Source organism: Cynocephalus volans, chromosome 3 (assembly GCF_027409185.1).
Source record: "Cynocephalus volans isolate mCynVol1 chromosome 3, mCynVol1.pri, whole genome shotgun sequence".
Lineage (NCBI taxonomy): Eukaryota > Metazoa > Chordata > Mammalia > Dermoptera > Cynocephalidae > Cynocephalus > Cynocephalus volans.
Window position 1 is genome coordinate 33,558,038 of NC_084462.1, and position 12,481 is coordinate 33,570,518.

A 12,481-nucleotide genomic window follows, 5' to 3' on the forward strand; every position below is an offset into this window, starting at 1 on the left:
CGGTGTGGCTGGTCACAAAAAAAAAAAAAAAAAACTAAACTAAAGATGTATTTTGTAAATCTCAGAACTACTACTAACAAAAACAAAACAAAACAGAAGTACAGCTAATTACCTAATAACGGATCATAAAAAAAATAATCAATTTTTTTAAAAAGGCTAAAAAAGAGAAGAAAAGGAAACCAAACCAGATGAAATAAAAACAAAGAGCAAGATAGCAGGTTTAAACTCCATCTTATAAAAAGCACATTAAATTTAGGTGGTCTAAACAATCCTATCAGAGATTATCAGATTAGATAAAAAACAAGATTCCACTATATATGCTGTCTATAAGAAATTCTCTTTACCTATAAAGATACAGATATTTTAAACACTAAAGAAAGGAAAAGGGTATATCATCCAACCAGTCAAAAAGAGTGGCTAAATCAATGTCAGACAAAGTAAATTTCAGAACATGGACCATATTACCAAGAATAAAGAGAGGCATTTCATAATGAAAAGGGGTTAATTCTTCAAGAAGACATAGCAATCCTAAATGTGTATGTAGCTAATAACACAGCTTTAAAACACATGAAGCAAAAACTGAGATAACGGAAAGGAGAAATAAACAAAGCCATAATTACAGCTGCAGGTTTCAGTATTCCTCTCAGTGACAGGACAGGACAGACTACTTGAACAATGTTATCAACGGACCTGATCTAACCAACATTTACAGAAAACCCAACCCAACAAAAACAGTATACATGCCATCTGACAAAGTAATAATGGTAACAATTTGCATACAGTGAATGCCTATTATATGCTAAGTACTTTTTAGAACACTGTTTTGTATAATCCTCACAAATCTATCAGGTAGTACTTTTAGGATATTTACAAATGAGGATGCTAAGGCTTAAGGATGTTAAGTAATTTGAATAACGTTGTAGTTATTTAAGTGTTAAAGGCTGGAAATCTGGACTCTGGTCTGCATGCTTTAACTCTAGAGCCTAAGTTCTTTACTATGCTACAACTGCCTCTACAAGGACTGAAGACTCCTCAAAGGACCACCAATCCCTCTGACTTTGGAGGTTTGCCAGCCAGTCAAGGGTAAGGAAACCCTAACCATCTCATATGTATTGCTTTGCTTGGGCACACTCCTCTCCCACAAATACTTCTCCAGAGACAGATACTTTCGATTTTAAAAAATCCACTTTTAAGATGTAAAAGAAGATTAATTCTATTAGTTGGTTACAACTTAGAATAAATTACTAAAATGGACACTTGGTTGTTTCCTTCCAAGCTTCCTAAAAATCAACCCCTACTAAAAGTATAAGAGTTTGGATTAGAGAGTGGGAAGTGAAAGAGACACAGTTCAGGTGTCCGGTACTCAAGGAGGGAATGAGGCAGTTTTGTACAGCCAATGGATATTCAGTATGTAAGGTGAAAGAAGTAAAGAAGGAGGAAGATGGAAAAAACAACTTCACCCACAGTGACGGTTTTGGCTAGGGTGCAAATGACAACTGCTTGCTCTTCAACTTAAAATCACTTTGTGTTTTTAATACAGAAACAAAGCCTGTATTTCAAATATAGCCAGTCAACCATGATTATCAAGTTTTCCATTCCCCAATCTAAACACTCAGTTTAAAAAATCTTCCCAGCAGAACAACATACACTTGCATTATAATGATAATAATATTACAGCTACCATTCAATGAGAATTTTTTATATGCCAGACACTGTGCTCTACTATACATTCTCATTAATCCCTAACAATTTGGTTAGGTAGGTGGTATTACCGTTTTACACATAAACTGAGGTTAGAGAGGTTAAGTCACTTATGTGCCCAAAGTCACACACTAGTAAGAGGAAGAGCTGCGATTTGAATCCAGATTGTTTGATTTCCAAGCGCACATTCTTCACAACCACACCTTAATGTCCTCTTGTTATCACAGCATCTGTTTATTCCTATTTCAATCAGCCAATGAGTATCACTGAGCAACTGCTATGTAAGGCTGTCTGAAAGGCAGACCACATATTAAATCAAGTTAGATCTTTAATATAGGAAGACTATGAAAGTAAAATTTTCACTAATAAGTTTATTTAAAGAATAGCTGTGAAAGAGTAAAGATAATCTTAAATTCAATATCAAAAAAGAACATGATCACGCAGTAAAGATGCTTACCATCATTTCTAGTCTAGTAAAAACACATTTTATATCTCAACTTTTAAAAATTTACCAAAAACCCCACACATTTTTCAAACCATCTAAACAAAAAAGGGGCATCTCAGTAGAATATTATAGTTCTTCTGACTTTTTCAATCCTTCTGACTATTGTTATGTAATATGGACTAAAAGACAGAGAGTCTGTAGTATACTAAGAAATATACATTTGGTCTTTGCCCCCAGGTTCCTGGCATAGAGTTCCTAAAACCCTTGGAATTTCCTGAGTGACAGGAGCATCTTTCATTATTCATAATGAGCCCCTTTCAGTCCTATGCTTGTGGGCCTCTAGATAGCTTCAGGATGGCAGGGCTGGTTGGCAGAAGAACCAACAATGTGATTAGAGGGTCAAAACTTTCAGCCTCACCCCCCAACTTTGGAGGAGAGGAGTTGGAGATTGAGTTCAATCACCAATCGCTACTGAATTATCAATCATGCCTATACAATGGAACCTCCGTAAAAACTCCTAAACAACAAGGTTCAGGGAGCTTCCAGTACGGTGAACACATGAGGTGCTGGAAAGGCAGCACACCCGGAGAAGGCATGGGAGCTCCAAGCCCCCCCTCCATACCTTGCCCTATGCATCTCTTCATTTGGCTGTTCTTGAGTTGTATTCTTTATAATAAACTGGTAAACTTAAGCAAAATGTTTCCCTTAGTTCTATTAGTCATTGTAGCAAATTATCAAATCTGAGGAGGACTATGGGAACCCCTGGTTTATAGCTGGCAGGGAGATGAAAAGTACAGGTACCCTACTCCAGGTCGCTACTGGTCCCTGAAGAGGTGGCAGTCTTGTGAGACTGAACCCATGTGATCTGTCCTAACTCCAGGCAGTCAGTGTCAGAACAGGACTGAATTACTGGACACCCAGTTGGAGTCAGGGAATAAAAGACACCAAAGTATGTGCTTTCGGGGGAAAAAAACCTCATAGTACTAGGCAATGAAGGTCAGAAACTAATGATATTCCAAACACTTTCTGTTTGATACACTATAAAAGGTGACTTTATAAGATGAACATTATAAATAAAGATAAACAATCATCAGAGTAAAAAAGAAAGTGCAGGCTGGTCCAAAGGTAGACTTATTTCAATTGACTGTCCAGTCAGTTGCAGATCAAACTCCTTGTTCTACTCTTTCTCCCCTCACTACTGCACTTGACTTAAAGAAGAAAGAAAAAAGAAAATGCAACCAAGCTTGAGTTTACTTGAGAAATGTTTGTAAAAACAGGCATGAGTAAAACATCAGTTCCAAGTTCAGCTTGGAAAATCATCAGTTACCCAATTTCATCTAAGTGCCTGTAAGTAAATGCTGGACATAGACTTATTCCCCCTCCCCGTGCACCAGAGCTCCCCCTCCCCCCGGGAAACTATCCTGGCCAAGGTGGTTTACCCAAGGACAGGCATGTCTCCTTTAAGAGAAAGGGACGACTGGAGGAAGCAGGTACCCTAAGCAGATTAAGCACGGTGGTGTTAACACTGTGGTGCCAGGAGAGTAGCAAATACGTTACGTACCTACACATTCAGATCTCCCATGGGTTCTGAGTTGGGTGAAGGTCTACACATAAACATGCAAATGATTTATCACCTCTATTTTGATGTATTATAACTGTTGTATGTACCTCGTGGCGGTGCAGATTTGTAGCTGACCAGCCACCACCAGCACCTCCTGTAAGTCTAAATAAACCTATTGGCCCGGGTGAGTTCTCTGGAACTGGCAAACACTACACAAGTGCCCTCTCAGATTTGAGCCTCCCGCAGTATAGTGCCAGAGACCCTAATGATTAAAGTAGCAATTCATTAGTCGTTGTTTGCAAGATGTAATTAACACCATGTTTCTATTTAATTAACATCTGAAATTCAGGTCTTGGAATAGCACTGAATTCCGGAGGATTACAGTTTTGATTTTTTAAATTTTATTTTGAAGTATCTTTAAATTTATAGAAAAGCTGCAATTGTAAAGTTTCTTTATACTCTAAATCCAGACTGACCAAATTTTAACGTTTTGCTACATATCTGTGTATGTCATTTTTTCTAAGCCTTTTCAGAATAGACTGCATATAAAGCATGTTCTTTACCCCTTTAATATCAGTATGTCTTAACAAGGAATATTCTTTTACATAACTAGAGTATAGTTATCAAATTCAGAAAAATTTACATTGATACAACACTTTTACTTAATTCAAAATCCATATTCCGATTTTGTCAATTTGTTTTTTAAAAAGCCATGTTTTTGTTTATTTTGTTTTTCTGATATAGGATCCCATTCAGGGTCACACATTGCATTTAGAGGTCATGTATCTTTAGACTACCGCTAGCCTGGAAATGTTCCCCATTTTCACGACACAATATTTTTGAAGAGTACAGGCCAGTCATCTTATTGAATGCTGCTCAATTTGGGTTTCTCTGCTGTTTCCTCAGACTGAATTCAGGTTATATATTTTCAGCTTAAATATTTAATAAGGAATATTGCATTCTTCTCAAAATATCATATCTGGAGGCATGAGATATCTACCCCCACCCCTTTTATAGTTACCATCTCTCTATTTGTAATTAATAAATAATTAGTAGGGAGTTAATTTGACATCACGTTCATAGCTTATTCCTCAGGGAACTCCTTCCCCCATCCTAGATTTAGCATCTACTCAACAATACTTGCCTGAATCAATTCTTTGTATGATTGTAGTCTCTTTCTTATTTATTTCTCTATTTTATCAGTTGAATGGACTCATAAATTATTATTTTATTCAATCAGTTACACTCTATTTATTGTCCTTATTTATTTTGATACTCAAATTGTCCTGGATTTAGCCAGAGGGCAGGAGCAATCTCTTCAAGCTGGCTTCTCAATCTTTTGACATGTCCCCCAAGTTTTGAGGGGATCCTTCCTTCCCTGTTCCAGCCCCAGAATCAGTCGTTTCTCCAAGAAGCCCTGATTCACTTTTGTAAAGAACAGTACTTAGAATCTAAGGTCTGGGTGGAAAGATGGGTATTTTAATTCTAAAAAAAGAAAAGCTATTCCTCCTAGGAGCACTGTCTTCACATCAGTTTGTAAAAGAGGTACATAAGATTCCACTCAGGTGACAACATTCATATGACCTCTAAAAGAAAAGAGCACTTTGGAATGTATAAGTAAGTACCTCAATGTGACCAACCCACTATTTACTCTATAAGCTACAGCTCACTCACCCTTACTTCGGAGATTAAAAAAATATAAGTAAACTCTCTGAGTCTTTCCAGTCAAGCTGTTCTACTAACCTTCTGTGAAGAAGCACCCAACTCTGACAGGATGCTAAAACATTCCACAAATCCTATAAAAGGTTATTTGGGTTTTGTTTGCTACCAAGCTGCCCTGACTTAAGACCTTTCTTTTGTGCTACCAACAGAAGCAAGTAAAATATCAAGAGCAAGGGCATCATGTATTAAGGAAGTTAAATAAAACATATGGAATACAAGGGTTGGCAGGCTAGCTCAACTGGTTAGAGCGCTGCCGTGTAACACCAAGGTCAAGGGTTTGGTTCCCCATGCCAGCCAGCCACCCAAAAAAAAAAAAAACTCCATAAAGAATACAGAATACAAAACATCTCTTTCTAGCCTAGATTCAGTAAGTTAAAACTGCACTTAGTATAGACTAACCTTATCCACACACAGTAGCCAAACAGTCTGAAATGCAAAGTTCATCTGGCAAATTTACATGAGTAATCTGTAAAACAAACATCCAATAGCATCTTCTTTTCTAACATGAAATTTTAAAATACTTTGTGGTCTTTATCCCCAGAAACTTTCTACAGACAAAAAATAACGAAAGAATAAAAAATCTGAAGTACAAATCTATCATTCAAAAAGGAAAGAATAATAATAAAATTTTTTTTAAAAAGAAGGTAAAACCTGTTTGGTATACAAGTTTTTAAAATCATAGGAATCATTTCTTTCCAAAGTATAGCATCTGCAGTAGATTATGAGTCTTCATTCCACAATATAACCTATGCTGTACAGAGGCTTTTAGGATACAATTTTTTAAAACCACCAAGGAGAGTCAGAGAATGTACATGACTACTACGTAAATAACAGAAACTTCATTTTATATATATTTGTGTGTGTCTATATGTATTAATAAACTGGATTTCTGAGGTATATACAAATTTGAGGTAAAGAGGTATAATGGGAAAAAATAACCAGAAATGATGAGACCCGAGTTCTAATACACCAATTCATTATATAACCTTGGGTAAATTAGTTAACCTTGAAGGACTTTCATATTGTCAATAGTAAAATGAGGCAGTTAGAAGAGATGGTTTTATAATTTTTTTACGATTTCATTTGTTGTCATAACCATATACCATTTCACTACATATCATAAATTCATAAGGTTAATCAGACTTTCCCAAAGCAGGAAACAGAATTTAAGCTAAAAAGGAATGAACAGCTTTGATCAATGCCCTTGAGCTCCTTACTAGCAGAGATTATTCTATAAGAAAAACAACTTGCATTTTAAAATAGCTAATGCTTATTGGAGACTTAAACTGTGTGTGTCAGGCACCATGCTAAGGTCTTTACACACATCAACTCATTTAATCCTCATCGCATGCTTCAATATAGATAGGGCTCAGAGAGATTAGTTTGCCCAAGGTCATGCAGCTAGTAAATGGCAAAGCTGGGACTCAAATCAGGAGAGACTCAAAAGCCTATATTTTTAACCACCCTACTACACTGCCTCCTAATAAATCAGTAATGAGCTAAACATATTCTTATTTAACCTCTAACAGGTATAATCATTTTCCTTCTCAATTGGTAGACAGAAAATTACCACAACCGGCAGCCAATCAAGAAACAACTCCAAATTAATCATGTGAACAAAAGGATTTAAAGGTGGTCATTTCTTTTCTTTCTCTTTGGCGGCTGGCAGGTATGGAGATCTGACCCCTTGACCTTGGTGTTACAAGGCAGTGCTCTAACCAACTGAGGTAACCAGCCAGCCCAGGTGTACATTTCTTAAAGAGAAGTGCTATGTTTTTGGTTATAAGCAACCTTTGCTTTTAATAAAACAAAAAACCCCAGCAAGCCACTGTATCTAGAAGACCAGCAGGGATTTTAAGGGGTGATATTATTATTCATTCCCCTGCCTTTAGGCAGACCAAAAATCTCATCACAATTACCCCAGCGTGGGAACTGGGACAAGAGAGGGGGCTCCAAGAGAACAGCTCTTCTGATAGCATCAGTGTTGGTTCCCAGTCTCTCTCACTATCTCACATTTATTGAAAAACTCTCTGAGTACCAACATAAAGGTTCGGAGGCTGAGCTCTAATAGAGATTCTGTCTTGTTTTGTGCTGGGCCACTTCAGCTAGCTCACTAGTAGAACAGTTGTGAATTTAGTGACAATCTGCTTGCTGGTTATACAGCATTTTAAGAAGTAGGATGAATAATGTCATCTACATATAAATCCATGCACTAGAAAATACCTACTATGGGTTACTTTCATTCCCCCTAAGAGCCCAAAGTCAGCCTTTTCCTCTATGTTCTCTATGTAGTTCCTCAAGATACAAGCTATCTCTCAAACAAGCTCTCAGAGTCTCTGAGTCTCTCTCTCAGATGACTTTAAACCCTAGAAACAGCCACTTCTGATAAGCTACTGACAGTGATGGTAATATACAAAGGAGAACAAACCAGGATCCAAAAAGTAAAACATCCAAAGAGACAGCCATTTGGTTTTTGTTTGTTTGTTTTTTTTTGGCAGCTGGCTGATACAGGGAAAAGAGAAAACCATTTGTGTGGGAATTAAGTTTATAAACAAAACTACATCTTTCAATTCTCTTTAGTCCTCCTACAGAGTGAACAAGCTTCTCTAAAACACAAGGTCCTCCAAGCAAAGACAGTATTGATTTCATATGCTGTCTGATTCTCAAACCCAATCTGGGTCTCAAATCCAGGCTGTATTCTCTAGAATCTTGCAGAAATGAGAAAACTGAGTTCAGGTGCATCATTCATCTCCCCAGAAACTCACTCAAGCACAGAAGAAAAAGAGTATCAGAAAATTACCCTTTTTTGATCCAACCCTGGAAGAAGCACTGAAGAATTTCTTCACTGTGGTAACCTTGCGGGTCTTCTCATTAGTTTTCTTTTCTTCAAACTTAGAAAAAGTGAGGGATTGGGCCCCTTGGCTGCTCTGACTGCTGGCAAAGGCCTCTTCCTCCTCCCGCTGAAGTCTGTAATTCAAGAGAATAAGAATTGATCTAAATATTCTCCAAGTTTTCCTCCTATCTAAAGGTCATAACTCAATTAATTGAGCAGAATCTAAGAATTTTAGAACTAGAGGCTAAAATAGGTCTGAAGTCTCTGATAGACAGTTACATAGTATGAAACTGTCCTACATGCTACTACTGACTTCAAAACGGACCTTATCTGTGGATCATGTTCATTCAGCAGTTGTACTAGGGTTACATGAAAGAAAATAAAGTCTAGTCCTTTTTCCCTAATAAGCTGAAGCTTGGAAGGGAGAAAGAGGTAAGTAAATAATTACCATATAATGGGACAGTTCCTATAATAGAAAGTAGAAAGTGCTATGAGAACACAGGAAAGAACAATTAAATCTGCTGGAGGAATCTGAGGCTTTACAATGGTGACATTTGAGCCAGGTCTTTAAGAATGAATAGGATTCCACTAAGTAAAAGGACGTTAACTACAAATGTGAAAGCATGTGGTTTATTTCAGAACACGCTCAGTGTAGCCAGAGCATTGATGATGTGACAAACTATGATGCTGGATATACAGGGAGGCACTGGGTGGTGATGAACCTCGACTGCCAATCCCACTGTTGGTCTGGGTTTCACTGAATGGTGGGGAACCAAGAAAGATTATAAATTCAAAAAGTTATCATTATCAGATCCATGCTTTAGAAAGATAATGCAGATAAGCTGTGTGAACAACTGCAGGGGTAGAGAGACTAGAGACAGGGACAATAATTAAGAGTACATTACAAAGGTTTAAGTGAAAGAAAAGAGGAGAAGATGACATTCAAAAGACTTTTCTGAGCTGGAAAAAGCAGAACTTGCTCAAGTAGATGTAGGTAGCAAGAGTGGTGAAAAAGAAGTGAAGAATGACTCCAGGATTTTTTGGCTAACTGGATAAACAGAGATGCCATTAGCTGATACAGGAGGAGGGTTAGGAAGTACGGGGAGTGGAGAGAAGAGTAAATAAAAGCAATAAATTTCACTTTGGATTAGTTGCATTTGAAGTACCTATAATAAATCTCAAGCACTATCTATAGAATGATAGTTCTCAAAGTATGATTCCTCAGACAGCAGCAGTGGCATCACCTGTCAACTTGTTAGAAATGCAAACTCTTTGGTCCCACTCCCAAGCTATTAAAATCAGAGACTCCAAGGGTGAGGTCCAGCAATCATTGTTTGTATAAGCTTTCCAAGTGATTCTGATGCCTGCTCGAACTTGACAAATACTGTTGTAGGAAATCGCAGCAAAGTCATAATTGGCAGCAGGAAGAAATAGAAACAAAAATCACAGGTGGATCTGTCAGTCTTAGAATAGAATAGGGACACATCTCACTCTGAGACAGAAGAGGAATTAATATAAAAATATTAGCACATTTTAATGTGCAGAGGGGAGAAAGCTGAGGGAATTCATTCCTACTGGCTTCTACTTTCTTTGTGAAATAGGATCCACTACTGAGATTTATCAGGAGCGCAGTGGGAAGCCTAAGGAGTCATTAAGGTTCTGTGTCTACATTTTCTCTCTGACTGACTACAGTCACTGAAAGCAGTGAATGTGCTTTATAATTCTCTGAGTTCACAACAGATGCTAACAAAGTAGACACACTCAACAAATACTGGATGACTGGACACAAAATAACTAGCAAAAGTTGTCTGAGTTTGGTTCGACCTTCTCTTGAGACGGTTTTACAGTTTCTAGGATGCTTCACCAAAGGATTAACATTACTCATGGCATTATATTAGTCCCTGTGCTCACCAGCCATTCCATCTTTTAATTTTTATCATAATCATATTTCTGGATAATATAATTATCTTTGACTAACAAACCCCATTGTTAAGGAAAAGTTAAATTTCCACAATGCAAGGACTACATGTTCACATCAACAGGTTTCTACTACTATGTGTTTTACCGCTATGCCAGATGCCATGCTGGACATATTAAAAGAATGAGGGAAACAATGCTTGAGACGCACATGCCACACCCTGTGCTAGGTACATCTTCTATATCACCTCCTGTAACTGAAGTGTGCTTATCTCTGTTATCCTACTCCACAGAGATTATTGTCGGAGAACCAAGGCTAACAAACACCGAACACAAAAAAGTCAGAAGTTAAGACAAACTCAAAATGAAGAAATCACTGAAAGCTATTCATTAAGGGTTGACTCAGAAGAGAAAAAAATCTTTTCTCTTAATACTAAGCCAACTTGCCACTAGCTCAAAACAGAAGAGAAAATGTATTTGGACAATGACAGTTCTGTCACTGTTAAGCCACCCTCAGTTCGGTGCTTTACCGCTCTGCCAGTTCCCAGTCCTCCTGGATCTGCTTCTGCCTGGCTTTGTGGTACTCCTCCCTCCAGCACTTGGAGCAGAAACCCTGCCAAGCAGGGTTGCCATAGTAACCACATCCTTTCTTGCATAGGAGCTCCGACTGATCCACATGAATTCCTCGGCGTTCAGACTTAAGGCTCATCTTCTTCCTTCTAAATTAAGGAACAAAAAAGAAAGTGTTGTTGAAAATGAATTCGCTATCATCCTACTAACTAAAAGCATAGCAATTATGAACAAAAAAATGAGTGAGTACATGATCTTCAAGCTATAAGGGAGAGAAGGAAGTAATGAGAAAGGGAGGGACAGAGGAAGGGAAAAAGGGAAGGAAGAAGGAAGAAAAAGACATAGGTTAAATGTAGTAAATTCCTGACAAAGTCACATTAAAGAAAAAATTTCTCATTCCCTGCCCAAAATTTAAAGAACACCTTAGGAAAGGATGAATATTGGATTAAGAACTAAACATAAGACTGGAAACTATAAAACTCCTAGAAGACATAGGGGAGAAGCTTCCTGACATTGGACTAGGCAATGGTTTCTTGGATATGACACCAAAAGCACAGGCAACAAAAGCAAAAACAGACAAATGAGATTACATCAAATTTGCAAACTTATGTACAGCAAAGGAAATAACCAACAGAGTGAAAAGGTAAGCTACCAAATTGGAGAAGATTTTTACAAGCCATAAACCTGATAAGGGGTTAATATCCAGATTACATCAGAAAGTCCTACAACTCAACAACAAAAACCAAACAATCCAATTAAAAATGGACAAAGAACTTGAAAAGACTATATTCCAAAGAAGCATTCACATGAAACATATGAAATCAACAAACATATGAAAAATGTTCAACATCACTAAAATCAGGTAAACGCAAATCAAAACCACAATGATTATCATCTCACACCTGTCAGGATGGCCACTGTCAAAAATATCCAGAGCTCGCTGGTTAGCCCCCTATACAAGCCAGCCGCCAAAAAAAAAAAAAAAAAAAAGCCAAAAAAGTTAAAAGAAAAAAAAAAAAAACCCCAGAAAATGACAAGGAAGTGGAGAAATCAGAACCCTTGTGCACTGTCAATAGAAATATAAATTGGCACGGCTGCTATGAAAAACAGTATGACCACTCCTCAGAAAATGAAAAGTAAACTACCATATGATTCAGCAATCCCACTTCTGGGTATACAAGCGTACTTCAAAAAGTTCATGGAAAAACAGAATTGGGAGATAATAAGAATCTCTCCATGAACTTTTTGAAGTAACCTCATATATCCAAAAGAACTGAAAACAGGATCTCAAAGAGATATTTGTATACTCATGTTCACTGCAGCATTATTCACAATGGCCAAATAGTGAAATCAACCTAAATGTCCATCAGTGGATGAACTGATTAATAAAATGTGGTATACAACATATACAATGGAATATAATTCAGCCTTAAGAGAGTACATTCTGTCATGTACTACAACATGGATGAAACTTAAGGACATCATGCTAAGTGAAATCAAACTCTTAGAAACTGAAAGTAGAATGGCGGTTGCCAGGGGCTAGGATGAGGAGACAAAGGAGAGCAGCTGTTCTATGGGTACAGAGCTTCAGTTTTGCGAGGTGAGAAAGTTCTAGGGATCTATTGCATAACGAGGTATGTATAGTAAATACTACTGCACTGTAGAATGAAAAACAGTTAAGATGGTAAATTTTATGTTATGTGCTTTCTACCACAATATAAAGTGCATTTTA

The 12,481-nt window shown here is 37.4% G+C and overlaps 1 protein-coding gene across 2 annotated transcripts in view; it reads right to left on the bottom strand.

Moving 5' to 3' along the window:
• The window catches only part of RABGEF1 (RAB guanine nucleotide exchange factor 1), a 70,060-nt gene that overhangs the window by 38,787 nt on the left and 18,792 nt on the right, over positions 1–12,481 (bottom strand). For both annotated transcript variants that reach the window (XM_063089719.1, XM_063089718.1), the window contains exons 2-3: positions 10,710–10,898; positions 8,230–8,396 (exon numbers count right to left, since the gene is read on the bottom strand). In XM_063089719.1, the coding sequence (XP_062945789.1) occupies positions 8,230–8,396; positions 10,710–10,888 (346 nt within the window). In that variant the 5' untranslated portion in view covers positions 10,889–10,898. The remainder of the gene's footprint in view (positions 1–8,229; positions 8,397–10,709; positions 10,899–12,481) is intronic.